The 19,298-nt window shown below is 44.2% G+C and overlaps 1 protein-coding gene across 15 annotated transcripts in view; it reads left to right on the top strand.

The window, feature by feature from the left end:
• Positions 1-5,049: 5,049 nt before the first annotated feature.
• The window catches only part of CAMK2D (calcium/calmodulin dependent protein kinase II delta), a 268,870-nt gene continuing 254,621 nt past the window's right edge, over positions 5,050-19,298 (top strand). For 7 of the 15 annotated variants that reach the window (XM_060186071.1, XM_060186073.1, XM_060186069.1 and 4 more), the window contains exons 1-2: positions 5,166-5,397; positions 6,736-6,830. In XM_060186071.1, coding sequence (XP_060042054.1) covers positions 5,333-5,397; positions 6,736-6,830 — 160 coding nt within the window. In that variant the 5' untranslated portion in view covers positions 5,166-5,332. Of the gene's footprint in view, positions 5,398-6,735; positions 6,831-19,298 lie in introns of all 15 variants that reach the window. The other 8 variants (XM_060186075.1, XM_060186077.1, XM_060186074.1 and 5 more) reach the window with 3 other exon arrangements.

Genomic DNA, 19,298 nt, shown 5'->3' with positions numbered 1-19,298 from the left:
ATCCCCCTTCTTGTGTGGTTCTTTTTTCATCCTTTTCCCTCTATGGAAAGAATATAAGTGTGTGTGTGTGTGTGTGTGTGTGTGTGTGTGTGTGTGTGTGTGTGTGTGATAATACTTTCAAGTACCTGGGCCATCACCTGAATTTCACATTTAGAATCCAGATAGATTTGGTTCCATCTGTTCACAGGCACAGAAATGTCTATGTGTGTTTGCATATCCTAGCTTGAGCACCCATAAACACACAGAAATATCTTGGACCAACCCCAAATCTCATCTGTTATATTCTTACCTTTAGGTTTCTGATTATTAAACAATTTGTTCTGCTTTATATATTATGGTTTTCAGCCACCAACTTACAGTTGCTACAGTAATGCCGACCTGACATCTCTGGGGAGACAACCTCACTAATGTGTGTTGGAGCTCCACCTCCCCAGAACCCTACCCCACTAGGGAAAGATAGAAACAGGCTGGGGTATGGATCTACCTGCCAACACCCATGTCCAGCAGAGAAGCAGTTACAGAAGCCAGACCTTCCACCTTCTGCACTCCATAAAGATCTTTGGTCCATGTTCCCAGAGGGATAAAGAACAGGAAAGCTTCCCAGTGGCAGGGATGGAACACAGCACTCTGGTGGTGGGAATTGTGTGGAATTGTACCCCTCTTATCCTATGGTCTTGTCGATCATTATTAAATAAATTAAAGGGAGTCGGGCGGTGGTACAGCAGGTTTAGCGCACATGGCGCAAAGCGCAAGGACCTGCATAAGGACCTGGTTTGAACCCCTGGGTTGAGGGGAGTTGCTTCACAAGTGGTGAAGCAGGTCTGCAGGTGTCTGTCTTTCTCTCCCCATCTCTGTCTTCCCCTCCTCTCTCCATTTCTCTCTATCCTATCCAACAACAAAGACATCAGTGTTACACAAGGGCAACACAAGGGAAAATAAATAAATATTTTTAAAATATTTAAAATTTAAAAAAATTAATTAATTAAAAAATCTTTTGCACCCTGTCACATGCATACTATGAAATGTGTGTTAAAGAACCAGCCTAGTAGCCATTCCCTGGATGCCATGTATAATGAGCAGGAATGCACCCAGCACAGATGCTTTCTTTGCATTTCTACACACTGGATTATTTCATTACTTGCCAACACATTAGAGAATATTTTAAACTTCACTTTCAGGCAAAGCTCCATGGAGACCTCTCACTTGCATGAACAAAGTTGCATTTTTTTTTCATTTACTTTTTTGCTTATCTATTTTTTTGGGGGGCAACTAAAAGGGACAGGAACCCCGCTTGCCTGATGGGTACAGGAAGGGCATTAAAAGGCATTTCAGGAGCTTGGTGGCATTGGTAAACTGGCTGTGTAACCCCCACCCCATCCTCCCTCTACATCTTCATCACACAGCATGGGAGAGGGACCAGATGTCTTGGCACTGCACCACTATGTCCCCCTTCCACCTGGATTGAGGTCATTGCACAAGGGCGATGGCAGAGAACATGAATAAAAGCTAAGCATCATGGGATGGGCAGAGGGCCCAGGGTCTGAGAAACCAGAGTGCCCCAGCACATACTTCATCTTCTTTTTAAAAAAATTATCTTTGTTTTATTTATTGGCTAGAGACAGCCAGAAATGAAGAGGGAAGGCAGTGATAGAGAGAGACAGAGTAACACCTACAGCACTGCTACACCACTTGCCAAGCTTTCCCCCTGCAAATGGGGACTGATGGCTCGAGCCTGGATCCTTGAGCATTGTAACATGTGCGCTCAACCAGGTGCACCACCACCTGGCCCCCATACTTCATCTTCTTATGGTTATTCCCTGATCTACTATAATAAAACTAGGAAGGCCAAGACAACTGGGGCTCCACTCGCTCTTGAGGGCCTGCTCGTGTCTACAGGTCTCTCTCTCTCTCTTTTTTAAATCTCTGTACTAGCTTCAATAAACTCTCACCCTCCCTGAAACCTGCTGGAATCTTTGTGATGCCTCACTGTGGCATGTCTGGATGACCCAAGTTCCTACACCCCTTACCACAACAGGGCTCCAGACAGACTATGACCCACATAGTCAACGACTGCCACCTCTCCAGATTCAAAGGAGGTCTGGAAACTTGACATCAGGCTCAACCTGACGCTGTTGACTGGCTACGGAAGAAGGGCAAACGCTAGAAGAAGACACCACAACAGGGCGAGGGAATGAACTCAAGGTCTCACATATGTGTGACATTGCTGATGCTGACCAGCCTCCTGGGTTCAGTTTTTATTGAAAGAGACCTCAGCAGTCAGCTATAGAAGGGAGGGGACAGGATCTTGAGACCAGTAAGAAGGCTAGAAATAATAATCCCAGTGGAGGGAGTTCTGCAGAGCTTCAAAAGTTCTATCTTTAGGGGGTTCAGACTTAGGAAATAAATGTCAGCATTTATTTACATAAGAGAAATAGCTTCATTAGTCCATGATATAGATCAAAAACAATGTAGAAACAATACAAATTAAGAAAACAGTGTTTGCTTTTAAAAATTCTTATTTATTGTCTAACAGTACATCTGTATTAAAACTCTATAGTGTTTTCTTTATGATATCACCCAGTTATCATGACCATTTACAATTATCAGTAGCTTAAATAATTGACATAAATACTGTAATTATGTAGAACTCATTATGTGGATATTAAAAAAAACAATTTTCTCCCCAGACTTGTAACAGTTCACATTACCTTTATTTATTGCTTTAATCTTACTTTTTCTATTTCATTTTTAGATTCAGAAAAGTATATTAAAGGATTGTACTATAACTGGAGACCAAGCTAGTAAACATTGAGGAAATATATTTAAAGTTGCCAGTTTGGACCAAATTGGCTATTATTATTATTATACAGAACAACTGAAACAACACTTAGACCCATGGAATTGAAGATAACTGTAGACAGACATCCAGCACCAATATTCAGAAGCAGCTGCTTTCTCTGCAGATTATTTTAAACTGAGAATGTAGACCCTGAGTTCTCTGGAATAAATCTTTCCTCTGCTTTTATTTTGCATCTGGTATGCCAGGAGCCAAACAGCCTTTTTTTTTTAAATTTGTTTGTGGCTTTTATTTTCTTTGCTCAGACTTGTCATTTTTACAGTGGTAAACAGCCCTTTTATCAAAAGGCAGTGGTAGGGGATAGTCTCTGTCCTACCAAACACTCAACTCTCATCTCACCCCTCAATTCTTTCTCTAGTTAGCCTGGGACCTACATGCCATCTGCACTCAGTGAACATGTTAATATTAAATTTGGACTAACCCCCCACGTGTATGAAAAATCCACCCAGCTCCAGAAAAATCTAGAGGGGATAGAATTTTACCTTTCGATGGAGCTTTCGACTATCATCTTTTCTTCAGTCACGTTTTAGACAATATTTTCTTTCTATGATTGAGACTCTAAGTAGACTCAAGGTAAGATCGTGTTATAGTAAGCATCGTGAAAACCAGATTCAGTTAGTTTAGGAATTGATGACCTGGGGAGCAACCCATCTACCAGACAGAACAGAACGTCCAGGAGACAGAATGTAATATAATCGAAACTGCCAAAGCTTTTACTTTCCCCAGGATGCAAACCAGAAAGCAGTAAATTGAAAAGACTCCTAGTAATGCTTCTGCTTTGTGGCAGTGGCACACTTCACTAAGGACAGGCGGGCTTGGAGGAAAGTCCCAAGTGATTGCAAGTTACTGGTTTCTAAAAGTACCCCACCCCCTCATCTAGGGGTCCTCTTTGCAAACAGTGGTAGCTAGCATGTGAATGGGACTATTCTCGAGTGTGGAATGACTTTTTGGGGAACATTCAGGGAGGAGATGTTTTTCTTTTTCTTTATCTTTTTTTTTATTAGTGACAATATCGATTTACAAAATTATACAGGGGTGCAATTCGACACCTTTCTCACCACCGGAGATCTTTGTCTCCATTCCCTCCATTCGAAACTGCATCAGTTCTCCCAAGATCACAGATATAGGTTGACTGTTACTTCTGTAACTATATGTGTGTGTGTGTGTCCATTTTTTTCCCTATGATCCTGCCCTCTCTTTCTTGGTAATTCACACCTACACCTATCACAACCTTCAAGTGTCCTTCCTGTTTTCCTCTTCTCTCTCTGGGAACTGGAGTTCAGAGCCTCCTTAACATTTATTTACCCCCTGGGAGTATGGGCCAAAATTCTTTGTGTTGCAGAAGGTTAAGGTTCTGGCTTCTATAATTGCTTCTTCGGGAGGAAATTTAAGTGCCTGTACCTGGCCCAGCTCTGAGAGCTTGCCAGCAGATCACAAGCTGTTCGCTTTGCAAAGCAAACCCGGCTGCACCGGGCTCGCGTGCACACACGCTCTTCCCTTTGCGAGGAGCTGCACGGGGCTCTTGTGATGCGGGCCGGTGACGTCAGCCCCCAGCGGGTCGCGTGACCGACACCCACGCGGCCCCGCCCCCGCCCCGGGCGGAGCGGGAAGGTCTCGCGAGATGCAGCCTTACTATCAGTGCCCTGCGAAGCGACAGGGGACTCAGTTGGAGGGGAAGGTGTGGCCCCGGCCCCCGTAGTTCACAGTCCCAGTTCAGTTCACACTCTATGTCGGGGGCCGGAAGAGGCTCCCGAGCGGGCGGTCGCGTGGGAAGTGGAACGCGGCCCCGCTGGGGACCCACCCGGGCGCCCCCCGACGTCCGCGGCCGGTGCCGGCCTCGGTGACCCGCGCCCGCAGCCGCGCTGACGTGCCCCCAGCCCCGGCCCCCAGGGGGCGCGCTCGCCCAGCGCCTGGCAGGAGCGGGGAGCCCGGGCGGGAGGCGCGGGGCTCCGGGGAGGGGCGGCGGGGCGGGGCGGCCGAGGCTGCGTGGAGCTCGGAACGGCCGCCGTCCCTCCATCTCTCGCTGTCGCCGCGCAGGCTGCCGGCGGGGCGGGCTCCAGCACAGCGCCGGGCCGCCCGGAGCCGCGGAGGGAGGGAGGGACGGAGTGACGGAGGGGCGAGCGCGGAGCCAGGCCGCTGACAGCTGCAGCCGCTCGGACGCGCGCTCGGGCTCGGGCTCGGGCTCGGGCTCCGGCTCGGGCTCCGGCTCCGGCTCCGGCTCCGGCTCCGGCTCCGGCTCCGGCTCCGGCTCCGGCTGCCGCCGCCGTCCCGCCCTCCGCTGAGCTCAGGGGAGCGCTCCGACCGCCCCTGCGTCCCCCGCGAGGGGCCGACCGGGGGGAGGAGGAGGGGGAGGGACCCCAGGCCGCCCGCCCCGCCCCGCCCCGCCCCTGCGCTCACTCCCTCCCGGCGGAGCTGCTCTGGGCCGCGGGAAGTGCGGGCGGCCCTCGGTGACAGCGCCGGGAAGCCGCCGCCAGCATGGCCTCGACCACCACCTGCACCCGCTTCACCGACGAGTATCAGCTCTTCGAGGAGCTCGGAAAGTAAGCGCCCAGGCAGGCCGGCCGGCAGCCGCGGGGCTCAGGCGGAGGAGGGCGCGTCGCCCCCGGGGAGGGGGCTGCAGGGGGGCCTGGCCGCGGGGTGTCGGCTCGGGGGACGGGGGCTCTGAGGACGCGGGTCGGGGCAGGGGAGACGAACACGCACACGCACACGCACGCACACACACACACACACACACGCAGGCACACACCGCCCCTCACCCTTCACCCATCATCCCCCACCCTTCACCCCCTCACCCCGCAATCTCTCACCTCTCACCCTTCACCTCTCACCCCCTGAACCCTCACCCATCACCCACTCACCCACACCCCTCATCCCCACCCCACCACCCCCACACCTGCCACCCGTCACCCCTCCCCGGGTGGATCTGCGACCCTGCGGCGGTAGCCATCCCTCCCGTGTGCTGTGCATGAAGCGCGGCCCGGCGGGCGGGGCGCAGGGCTGCCTCCCGCGCTGCCATCTTCCCGAGGCCCAAAGTTCAACTTGGCGTCCACTTGGCTTCGGCTTCGCATCCTCCCGCCGTCGGGGCTGTCCAGGAAAAGGGCGCCCCCCTCTTAAAAAAGATAATGAATAAATAGAATAAAAGCCCCGGGGTCCCCGAGGGCTGAGGACTGGCAGCAGTGGGGTGGCCGACCCCCACCCCGTGCCCGCAGGGGGTCTCCCTCCTTCCCAGACACTTGCTGGCAAAGGGGGCGCCAGGCCGCAGGGTAGACCTGCTGGGGGACCCAGCATTGCGCCCTGAAAGGGGACAGGACAGGGTGACTCAGTGGGCAGAGCAGCTGAATAATTCTGGTCTCTCCTCTCTCCAAGTTACCCCCTCCCCCCCAAAAAAAAAACCAGGGTGCATGGAGCATACCCTGTTAAGTAAGTGTCATCCTGCACATTAGTGCAAGAGGTGCATTTGCATGAAGACAGTCACATGTTTAATTACTTAGAGCTCACCCCCACCCCCATTAAAACTGGCAGCCACTGGTTCTACCACTGCTCAGCCTTGCTGCCTGTGTTCCTGAGCATTTGGTGCTGTGGGAGCCTCGACTGAAAAATGTTTTCAAATTCCGTGTGCAAACAATTGGCAGTGCCTTCCACCTCGCTGATGAGTAATGTGCGCCCCCAGTTAAATATAGATGACTGGATGAATGAATTATGAGTTCCTGGAGTTTCTTTCCAGAAAGAATGGTGCACTTTTCAGAAATTTTTTTCAGTTAAAAAGACACACACACACACACACACACACACACACACACACACACACACTTGTGGTGGTTTTATGGGATTTCACAGCGGAGTGTATTATTGATGACCTGCTAATTATTGGTTTGCAGGGGGGCGTTCTCAGTGGTGAGAAGATGTATGAAAATCCCTACCGGACAAGAATATGCTGCCAAAATTATCAACACCAAAAAGCTTTCAGCGCGGGGTGGGTATTTTTAAAACCACATATATGTAATTTTTGTCCAGGCCATGTTGATTTGCTGGTTCCGTTGTATGCAAATATATGGTTGTGTTTGGATGGTAGATTTTTGGGTATCCTGTGACATCGAGATTTCTTTCCTCCCAGTAGGCCTCTTGGTCTGTAATGATTATTTTTTACCCTAAAAAACAAATGTAGTTAGATTTTGAATAACAGGTGATTAAATAATCAGGGCTGCCTCTCAAGTGACAGCACACATGACACTGTTATGAAGCACTCAGTGTGTTTTACTTTCAGCTTCAGTGTGAAAATAACTTTCAGAAAAGCCCTGGGATGGAAAAAAGTAAGTCTCACCACTGTCATTATTCCCTTTGGCCATGGCAAGGCAAAATAGTTCATAACTCAGTCGAGTCCTGCATTTCAGTTGTAGTTACACTTGAACTTAATTCATGGAGGTATATTTAACAGTAATGGCTTTGGGAGGAAGACTGCTATTTTCTAGAAGTTCTGTTGTATTTTGCTGTTTTCCCTGTGCCTCTCAGACCTTCCCTTGGTCTTTTACATTAAGGCATCCCTCCCACAGGCTCCTGGAATGTGTTTTATACATGTGTTAGAGCCACAAAGATAATTCAGAGTCAGAAAATAGCTGTTGACATCAGCAAAAAGTTGTGGCGCCCTCCCTCCATTCTCCTTGTAGTCTGTTGAATGTGTGCAAAAGTACTTATTCGGAAATGCCAAGCATCCCAGTTATCGTGAGCATGTGCTTAAGGTATTTCCATGGGAATTGAGGGTTTGATGAAAGGAAAAATGAAGTGAAGATGAACAGAATGCCATAGTGTAAGTCAATCTCCATGACCTGGTTTATTTTAAGTAATGAGAAGAGAAATTCCATTAGGATTAGTTCTCATTTAATTTGCCTCCTAAAGAAGGGGCACTTACTGGGGTCACTCTTGGGGCCTCTCCCATGTTTCCTCCCTCCGCCCTCCCTTCTTTACTTTCTTTCTTCCTTCCTCTATTTCTTTTTTTTTTTTTTTTGTCTGTCTATGGCAAATTGTTACTTTTAGCTTGCACTTTAGGTTGAGGGTAGCAGTCCCTTTGATTGGAATAGAACTTGCTGTGATCTCCTTCTTCTGACTTCTATGCTTCTGTCTGCGGAAACCTCTTTGCTCAAATAACCATCATGACTGAGAGCCCGAGAACTCAGGACCAGGTTTTGTTCCCCTTCCTTTCTTCTCTTGGCTCCAGAGGATTGTTTTTTATTTTTAAGCAGTGAGCAAGAGCCATTAAACTGAAAGTGATATTTTTAGTTGGGGGGGGGAATAAGTGTGTAGTCAAATTCTTTCAGTACCAGTTTGAGTTCTTCCTGTGTGCCAAGTACTTTCAGCAAGAGTGGAGGTGTCAGTTTTCTGGGGCGATGTTACCCACATTTCTCAGTTGTTTGAAAACATCTCTCTGGGCAGAGACCTGGGTCCAAGCCCTGAGTCCTCACTTGTAGGGGGAAAAGCTTCACCATTGAAGCAGTGCAGCAGTACAGCAGATATCTTTTACTGTCAACCCTTCTCCTCTCGGTTTCAATGTCCTCGATAAAGAAGAAAAAAGAAAGAAAAAAAAAAAAGTAAGATAAAATCTTTGTTTCACTTTGACTGATTTCCTTCCTGATAACCATTATCTACCCCAATGCACATGCCCTACATCAGAATGGCAAATGGACTTGCCTTTGCTCACCTATGTTAAAAAATATACTTCTTGTATTATGTTATTAATGAAAGAGATATGGGGACACACACACACACACACACACACACACACAGACTAGAGCACTGCTTAGCTCTGGTTGATGGTGGTGTTATCTATTGAACCTGGGACTGTATATCCTCAAGCAGGAAAAGTCTTTTACAGAGTCATGCTGTCTCCCCAGCCCAGTCACTTATCTTTTCTTAACCTGGGGTTCTTCGTCTGTAAAATGAAGGGACACACTCCAGCTGGGATATGAATTATTTTGTGGAATTTATGAAATTTCTTCTTGAATTGAAAAGTGCTGTGCAAATTTTATCTGTAATCACTCACCTATAAAATACTGACATTTTCCCTTTAAAGCACTCAATTTACTTTATGCAGTCACACCAAATTAAAAGTATTTTTAGATTATTTGTACCTCTGGGTGCAAGCACCTATTTAACCCATAGACATCTTAAGCTATGTGCCTTTTAAAGGAAAGGGTATGTTTTCATTTCATTATTATTTTTAAACGGTTTTATTTATTTATTTACTCATGAAGAAGTTAGAGAGAAAGAACCAGACATCACTCTAGTGCATGTGCTACAGGGGCACTGAATTCTGGACCTTATGCTTGAGAATCCAGTGCTTTATCCACTGTGCCACCTCCTGGGCCACCATTTCATTATTTTTAATATCATATTTCATATTTAATATGCACTGAGGGCATAGAAGGGTCTCAGGTCAAGTATGACTTTTTTTTCTTTCTCTCTCTGTGATAGATGTGTGAAAAGAGATAAAGAAGGTGGTGGGGAAAAAAGAGAGAGCTACCTACAGTACTACTCCTTGTGAAGCTTCCTCCCTGCAGGTGGGGAGCAGGGGCTTGACCTCAGGTCCCCACACTTGGTAATATATGCTCTCTCTAGGGCGTACCACCACCGAGCCCCAAGAATGACTGTTTCCATGGTTTGTAAGTGAGTTAAATACCAAGTTCTTCTTGGAGAGGAATTAGAAAATGTAGATACAAAAAAATTAGAGTGTATTAAGAGCATCCTCAAAACTATTTCCTGTAGTTTTGTAGAAAAATTTAAATGACGTATTTAAAAGAAAGCTAGAAACAATGCTAAATAATATGCTCCCCCCCATACTGATGTTTTTTCTTCTTTGCTGCAAATGTGGAACATAAACATCTTTGTACACATTTTTGTATTTTTGTTTGTATTAAAATGTCAATAGATGCAAACTTTAATAAAGCCAGACTGTTTTAAAGACCTGGGCAGATCCTCCCACTCAAATAATGTTCTTGAAATGTACTATTACAATGGAAAATGAAAGGCCATTGTCACTAAATCCAGGGCCATAAGGGAATTGCCAAAACTTTGGCTACATTCCTGCACAAATTTGCACATCTAACTATATACTGTCACCCAGGCAGTTTCCTGCACTGAGATTTTAATGGATTTCCAGGCAGTTTCAGTTGTGTTTGCTCTCAGCTGTTAGTCACAGGCACCATATTTGGGAGACTCAGAGTCTGTTGAAGAATTCTCCGCTATAGTGCAGGGCACATTCCTTACACTCTCCAAATCCGAGAAGCAGGCTTAGCATACACAGCCCAGCTTGCTATTAAAACACAATGTAGAAGTCTCTGCTATCCTCTTGTTGTTAGATAGGGATAGAAGGCGTGCTAGCTAAATGGCCAACAGTGGGAATAGATTCCTACCTCCTGTTCTTATCAGAAGAATTAGGAATTGTATCATTTGGGGCCAGCAAGATAGCTAACATAGTGTGTGTGCCTGTTTGGTCATGAGTTCAAGCCTGGCCCATACTGCCCTGTGCTGGGTATACTTCCTCTTTCTCCCCCCACCCTTTCCAAGCTGAAAACTGCCCCCCCCCCAAAGAAAAAAAAAAGAAATTGTGTCACCTTGATCCCAGTTAGCTTACTATGTGACAGATGGGAATGTGTTTTGGTACTTTATTGATTTGACATGTTTATAGAAACAAAGTTTCAAGATTATTATATAAAGTCCTTGCATGACCCTGAGTACAGTTTGAAATCCAGTGGATTGAGGTCCTGGTGAGATGTTTAGAAATTTTCCTTGTGACTTATTTTTGCATTCTAAAACTATCACACAGTAAGAATTTTTTATGGTAATAATAATTTCTCATTATTTATTCTAAGTTTTTTTTTTTTTTGGAACATTAGAAGGCACTAATTAAATAGTCTGGGATGCTGCAAGTTACTTTGTGAAAAATATAGCAGATTTCAATTAAAGTTTGAAGTGATATATGTTATATGTATCATACAAGTGTATTTCACATCTGTTTCATTACTAAATAAAAAAATTACACTTGGCAGTACTATAACACGTCACATACACTGAAGTTAAATAATGTTGGTTTTCTTTGATTTTACTAAGCTTTTTAATGTTTATTTCTATTTATTTTAACAGAGTCCTGCTCGGCTCTGGCTTGTAGTGGTGCTGGGATTGGATTTGGGACCTCTGGTGCCTCAGGCGTGAATGTCTTTTTGCATAACCATTAGGAGATTTTTAGCTCCTTAACCCTGATTCTATTAATTTTAAGTCCAAAATTGATATTAGTAAAACAAAAAATCTGGATTTATAAAAAAAATTACTTGAAGACAAATTAGTTCTTGAGCATATACACAAAATTAGGTCTCAGTGTTAAAATCCGAATGTTGCATATATGTTGCTGAGTAGTGTTTTCTGTGTCATAATAGGAGAGTCAGTTAACTATTTGGCACCCAGTAGCCAGGAAATTGCTGGATACTTGTTTTAAACTGGAGCAGAACCGAGATAGAACAGATGAGTCAAATGTTCGGAATACCCATTATTAATGTGATAATTTGGAACTAATTGGGCAAATAATAATTTTTGAAAGTTTCTTGGCTAAACTATTGCTTTAAGAAAATGCTTCTTCCTCCACCCCCTTCTCTCTCCATCCCTATGTAGTTTTTCTCTCTTTCTATCTGAAAGTCTGTCCAGAGTGGTGAAGGCCCGCTATGACAAATAAATAAAATATAATAGGAAATAATAATAAAACACTTCCTGTATTTCAGCTTCATTAAACAAGGGAGACTTAAAGAACATGGCTGTTAGCTAGCTCACTGTGCTACCCATTACTAGTGGCTTCCACCATTTGATGACTGTGAAGGAGGGTAGAGCACCCTAGAATTTTGGTGGCTTATACGGAGAGGTGAATGCTTTTAATTTCCATGGAGCTATTGAGTCAGCTACTGCTATTAAAATTACAATTGAATAAGAATATTGTTTTATGGGTTCTTTCAGTGTTAATCATTGTGAGTTACTATAAAGCACATGCTAGGACTTCTTGGGCACTTACCTTTTGTTAACTAATATTTCAAGTTTTTAAGCCTTTTCCTGGGCTGATAAGAAGGTTAACTCCTAATACCTCTCAGACTGTTTTTTTTTATTCTTATTTTTAATGTGTCCCTCCCCAGTATTTTGGTGTAGACAGTGTTTTTATAAATTATTGGCAGTTAGCAGTTGCTTGCACAGAAAGCTATACTGAAGAGTAAATTATAACATTGTCTAGTAAAATGACTTGTGTACACTGAAGTCCTAGCAAAGTTTTTTTTTAAATTCTTTTTAAATATTTATTTATTCCCTTTTGTTACCCTTGTTGTTTTATTGCTGTCGTTGTTGTTGTTGTTGATGTCGTCATTGTTGGATAGGACAGAGAGAAATGGAGAGAGGAGGGGAAGACAGAGGGGGAGAGAAAAACAGACACCTGCAGACCTGTTTCACCGCCTGTGAAGTGACTCCCCTGTAGGTGGTGAGCTGGGGGCTTGAACCGGGATCCTTATGCCGGTCCTTGTACTTGGCGCCAAGTGCGCTTAACCCACTGCGCTACCTCCCGACTCCCCCTAGCAAAGCTTTTAACTCTAGAACATAACATCTTCAAAATAATAATAATAATTATTATTATTTCTTACAACTTTATAGATTTCTAAGCACATGCTCACATGTGACATTAGGTGCTTTCACTTTACTAAATATTGAATGGTTCCAGTGACATAGTGTTGAGAAAAACAAGTCTATCTGCACAGACACATATAGAGGTGGTCTCAGTCTGGCATGATTTCAAAGGAGAGAAAGAAGGAAATTTTTTTCTAATGGAATAATGCATCAAATCAACTTCTCAAATGACAATTTAGTCCGGATTCAAGTAGCAATGTCCTACAAGACTTGAAGTGATTATTCAAAGATGTTGAAATTTCTAATTGTAGTGAAAATGCTGTTTTATTCACATAAATTTGTTGTGACTATTTTGTTTTTAGGATGAAGTAGGAAATGTTTCTGATGACCAAAAAAAAAAAAAAAAAAGCTACAATTCCAGTTCAGGTAGATGGAACAATGGCTCTAAAGGTGAATTCATAGACCTTTCATCTGTCACAACCTGTCTGTTGTCTGTTTCCCAAGGACAGAAACACTGCAAGTTTCTGTTTGGTTACATATCTTAACTATCATAATGATTACATACAGACACAGAATAGCACAACCATTATTATTTTTAAGTGAGCTCCTTTTCTGGGAGGATAGTAGCTGTTTAATTTCTTCCTTCCTTCCTTCCTTCCTTTCCTTCTTTCTTTCTTCCTTTTGCCATTTAATTTCTTGGAACTTTGTTACTGCCAAAATCAGTTAAATAGCCAGTAACATTTCTATTACTGTTTAAAGAGAGCCTTTTAAGTAAAAGAAAAACATTTACAAGACAGTTTTATTAAATCTATACTGCAACTTTTCAGACAGACATCATCTCAATCTTTTACAAAGAGGAAACTGAGGCCCTTAGTGACTCTGTTAGAAAGTGATAAGAATGGGGATAGGCAGTATAAAGGTTATGCAAAGAGTCTTTCATGTCTGAGACTCCAAAGTCTCAAGTTCAATCCCCTGACCACCATAAGCCAGAGCTGAGCCGTAAAAAACAAAACAAACAACTAAAAATCCCCACAATGAAAGTAATAAGAACATGATGATAGAGGAGGACCTAGTGGGGGTTGTATTGTTCTGTGGAAAACCGGAAAATGTTACACATGTACAAACTATTGTATTTTACTGTCAACTGTAAACCATTGATCCCCCAATAAAGAAATAAAAAAATAATAAAGATAAAAAAAAAGTGATAAGAATCAGAATTTCAACCCAGTTTTCTCAGGCTCTGGACTTTGCTCACCAACGTAGTTCATGGATTGCTGCCACAGAACTAACTCCCCTTCACCTCTCTGTACTCAACTCTTTGTTTGGCTGGTGCCCCCACCCGACTCTGGGGCTTTTCATAAGAAGCACCATGCGTTAGTGTGGAGGGTTGAGTCTCTGTGGGGAAACATGCTAAGTGGTTCAAGCTTGTGGGAGAAACTGGAATTTTCATTGTTGTAGTGGCAAGATCAAATTGAAAGTCCAAACAGCCCCTCCAAGGTGCTCTGTGGAAGGAAATATATATAGTGGTAGGAAGAAGAAGAAGGAGAAGAAAGAAAAAAGAAATATATATAGGTTGATTTCACCCACTGGCTCATTACAGATAACTAAAGTAGAAAAATAACAAACATGATTTTGTTGAAAATAGCAAGTATACGTTCTTAGGATTATTTTTAGGTGATTTACTTGTTCCTGGTGGGAAGCTTTGGTGCTACTGTATCTTCTCTCTCCCTCCATCTTTCTCAGTCTGAAACAGGAAGCTTGGAGTATTGAAGTCCCATTGATGACCCCTCTGGCTCCCCCACCACAAACACTCACCCAAACAAAGTCACTGAGAAATGAGACAACTGAAAAGCTGTCAGTTTTATAACTATACAGTTTCCTGTGTGTTGGAGAAAGAATTCTAGGTACAGTCAGGAGCATAAAGGCATTCAGATACCATTCTCATATAATATGTGTGCATAGTTCATTGGATGGTTAAATTACATAGAGATTAGACCTTGCATTACATAATTGTGATATATGCAGTTTTATATACTTAACTATACCATGACAATCGAGCACCGAGTAAACCTCACCACTCCGTTTATTAGAGTGGACCTCTGTTTTTGAAAGTCAAAGGACTTGTGTGTTCCTTGCTAATATCCATTCTCTTTCTCATTGCAAGAGTTAATGACAATCCCTAGTTTTTTAAGGAAAGAGACCTTTTTCTTCCTAAATGCCATGGGATTGTTAGTTAACCAGTTTATCTCAATTGACCAATCAGTTTCCAATAGATTTCATTACTTGGCAACCTGTGTTTTGTGTTTTCTGTGTTCTACTATGTGTGAATTAATGGAGTAAACTAGACTAATTCTCAATATATAATTTTGTTCATTTCCTTCAGTCTATGGGAGGCTTAAATTACTGTGTTTTTTTTTTCTTTCACTGTCAGTGAATTATTTTCCTCCTGTGTCTTTATGAGGAAATTTCACTGGTGTTGACGTGTGCCCATTGAAATAAAGCAAGAGTAGTAAGTTAAATGTTGTCTTTTGAAAGGCAAGTTTAGCAATTGAAAATCTGTTATTCTTTTTTAAAATATTTACTGATTTATTCCCTTTTGTTGCCCTTTTTGTTTTATTGTTGTAATTATTGATGTTGTTGTTGGATAGAACAGAGGGAAATGGGGAGAGGAGGGGAAGACAGAGAGGGGGAGAGAAAGATAGACACCTGCAGACCTGCTTCACTGCTTGTGAAGCGACTCCCCTGCAGGTGGGGAGCTGGAGGCTCTAACCTGGATCCTTAAATCAATCCTTAAGTGCTTAACCCGCTGTGCTACTGTGCTACTGCCCAACTCCCAATCTGTGTTATTCTTTTAGAGAAGTCATAGGGAGTTGAGACATGTGAATCAGAACATGTTTTGGTTAAGAGGTATTTTGAGACTTCTGGAGTCCGTGTACCAGATAACGGGAATTTTTGCAGAAGCCTGTTTACTCTCACTTTGGGACCAGACTCAACATGTCCCCACTGGGATCACCAGTTTCCATCTTCTGTGAATCACATCGTGATTTCTCAGACTTTCAAGAACACCTTACTCTTTTCCTTAACCCATCTCCACACTCTCTTCATCCCTTCCTCTCCCCCCCTCCCCCCCCAACTTCTAACAGGAGTGCTCTTTTTCTTTTAGCTTCAACATTTTCGGTTCCCTAACTAGTCTGCCCAGCTGAGTTACTGCATTTCCGCCCTTACGTATCAGTATTAAAAAAAATCTGAGCCAGGTCTTATTAGTGATTTAATAATGACTTATAAAATCATGAGATTTCAGAGGTACGGGTGTCTAGTTCTATATTATATCAGCAGCACTTAGCACCACAGTTCTGTGCCCCCCACCCCTCTCCAGTAATAACCATCATATTTTTCACATGGTCTTAAAGAAAACTTGGCTCCCTCCCTGCAAGTTTTATGTGCTTCAGTTCTTTATATTACACATATGAGAGACACTACCTGATAATTATTTTTAGAGCAGTGGAGGCCACTTGGAAACATAATAAATGATAGTAATAAGAATCCTGGAGCACAGAACACTGAAGATAAAATTCCTTGACTTTACCTCTGGTAGCATACTCATTAGGCAAAAGGCCTGAGGCTCCAAGGTCTCAGGTTCAACTAAAGGCTTCACCTTAGGCCAGAGCTGAAAAGAAAAATACCCCATTTTTAATTTATTTATCCAGTGTATCCGTGCCACTGTGCTGGGCATCTTCATAAGATCTGGGGAAGCAGAGGTACAACAAGGCAGCTTTCTTGTCCCCCAGAATTCCATGCTCCACAGATCGGTACTCAGGACCACTCAGAACCATGACAGAAATCTGGGCCAGGTCTCCAGGTAGAAGAGGGTTGAGGAGGCCTGTTTCCCAGGCTTTCTCATGAGTTCCAAGGGATCTGAATGATAACAGAGCCTGAGAAAAAAGGGAGAAAGAGCTGCCCAGACTGAACAGGGGCATGTTCCTTTTCTCCCTGGGAGGGAGAAGGCCGGCCCCTCCCGCCGCATGGAGCAGTCCAAATCCTCTCACTTTTAGAACCAGTTCAGAGGTTGCATTCTTTTGAAGCCATCTCTAACCTACCCCACCCTTCCTTCCCTCTGGAGCCAGAAAAGGAGCTTATCAGATCTCTCCCCTTGTGTTTGCTCTAAATATGTTGTTGCTTTGGAGAATCTTGTGGATATCTGACTTATCTTAAAATCTGTGCCTGGCATGGTAACTACACTACTTACTGCTGATAGTTGTATTTGTTGACTGAATGGACAAAGGAGTAAATGAGCCAATAAGAGCCTGGCTCTTGAGACGTGTGCCTGACCCATGACAGAAAAAGTCAACAAGCACCGCCCAGAGGCTTCATGCCAAATGGCACAAGCTAGCTTCATTATTTAGTTTCTTTCTTTTTCCAGATACTTATTTATTGATTTTGAGTAGAGACAGAAATTGAGACGGAAGGCAAAGATAGACAGAAAGAGACGCCTCCAGCACTGTTTGGCCACTGTTTGATGAAGGTCCCCTTTGCAGGTAGGGTAAAGGGGCTTGAACATGGGTCCTTGGGCACTGTAACATGTGCACTCAACCAGGTGCACACCACCCTCCCCCACATTAATTTCTTTAATATTTTTATGATTTAGTTATTAGGTGTTTTTTTTTTATTGCCACCCAGGTTGTCATTTGGACTAGGTGCCAGAATGATAAACCCACTGCTCCTGGCAGCCATACTTATTACATTTTTGGATAAAGACAGAGATTGAGAGGAAAGGGGGAGGTAGGGGAAGAGAGAAGGAGAGCTGCAGTCCTGCTTTACTGCAGCTTGTGAAGCTTCCTCCCTGCAGGTGAGGACTGGAGGCTTGAACTTGGGTCCTTGTGCACAGTAATATGTACGCTCAACCACCTGGCCCCTGCCTTCTCTTTCTTGCCATGCTGTGAAGTGTGCCCATAATGAGGATGGTCTGCATGTTCCCATCAGTGCCACTTCAGTGATTCCAGGTACAGGCTGACCTTTATTTTAAGATATCTGAGTTGGATTTGCAATGTCTTGAATCATTCTCCAAAGGTACTTGTTTCCCTACTAACAAAGAAACTCACTTTAAAAAGCATTTTGGTGGGGGGCCAGGTGGAGGTGCACCAGGTTGAGTGTACACTTTACCATTTTGCAAGGACCCAGGTTTGAGCCCCTGCTCCCCACCTGAATCAAGGGGATGCTTAAGAAGCTGTGAAGAAGGTCTGCAAGTGTTCCCCCCCCCCCAATTTCTCTCCTATCAAATAAAAAAAGGGAAAAATTACCACACCATGGGTTGGTGGATTCGTAGTACTGGCACCAAGCCCTACTGATAACCCTGGTGACAATAGGAAAAACGAAAAGCATTTTGGTTACACTTTAGTTTTTGGTATACAAATCATGGGTATTATTATTATTATTTTTAATTTTCTTTTTTTTAATACTTTTTATTATTTATTCCCTTTTGTTGCCTTTGCTGTTTTATTGTTGTAGTCATCATTGATGTCGTTGTTGGATAGGACAGAGAGAAATGGAGAGAGGAGGGGAAGACAGAGAAGGGGAGAGAAAGACAGACACCTGCAGACCTTCATCACCGCCTGTGAAACGACTCCCCTGCAGGTGGGGAGCTGGGGGCTTGAACCGGGATCCTTACACCGGTCCTTGCGCTTTGCGCCACCTGCGCTTAACCCACTGCGCCACCGCCCGACTCCCTTTCATGGATATTATTTACCTTCAGAGATCATTTATCTTCTTCCTCCTCTTCTCCTCCACCCCCACTCAGGATTATTACTCCACAAAAATGAAGCAACTTTTCTTCTTTTCTTTTATGTTTTATTTATTTTTGAACAGAGACAGAAATTTAGAGGGAAGGGGGAGATATAGAGGAAGAGAGAGAGCTAGAGATAGACCTGCAGCAGCACTGTTTGACTGCTCAGGAAGCTTCCCTACTGCAGGTGAGGACCAGGGGCTTTTACTTGGGTAACTATTCACATTGTAATGTGTGTGCTCAATTAGGTATGCCAGCATCTGGCTTTTCCCTTCCCTTACCTCCTGTTCCCTCCCCTCCCTTCCCCTCCTCTCCCCTCCCATCTCTCTCAGGGTGAGAGACAGAACCTAGAGAGACACAGCAGTACCACTCCACCATTCATAAAGCTTCCCCTCTGCAGGTGTTCACCTGTTGCAGCTGGGGGTTTCAACCTGGATCCTTGCACTTGGTAATATGTGCAGTCTACTGGATGTGCCACCTCCTAGCCCTCCTGAATTTCTTCTTAAAGGCTGTTAGGGGCCAGCTGCCATCTCTGTCTTTTCAGAAGCTTGGTGGAAGGGCTGGAAATTGTACGGGTGTCCTAGCTGGAAAGTCCTTGGGAAGAGTGGCTGCTGCACAGCATGTACTCATGACCCCAGCCCCAGGAACTTTTCTTGTGTGGCAGGTCACAGGAAACTGGGAGGGGGGTGGTTCACAGCTACTCCATTTGACAGTGCACGCACATACACTCATACGCACATCAGCCTGTACCTCGGGGTGGAGGAAAAAACATCGCAAAAGCATTCCAATCCTATTTCTAGACAGTTTCAAGGCTGTAATTCCGGTGACAAATGCCTTCTGTGAAGTAAAGTCTGCTGTACATTCTGGAAAAACTTCTTTTCTTGCCATCACTGGGGCTTCTCCACTCCAGCCTGACTTTTTCAGATAAGGATAGATGGAGAGAGGGAAAGACACCACTGCACCGATGTTCCCCTGACGCTGGGCTGTGGCTCAAACCTGGGTTGCACTTGGGGCAAAGCA

This window comes from Erinaceus europaeus, chromosome 2 (assembly GCF_950295315.1).
Source record: "Erinaceus europaeus chromosome 2, mEriEur2.1, whole genome shotgun sequence".
NCBI lineage: Eukaryota > Metazoa > Chordata > Mammalia > Eulipotyphla > Erinaceidae > Erinaceus > Erinaceus europaeus.
The sequence above is the reverse complement of the archived record's forward strand: the minus strand, read 5'-3'. Positions and strand labels throughout refer to the sequence as shown.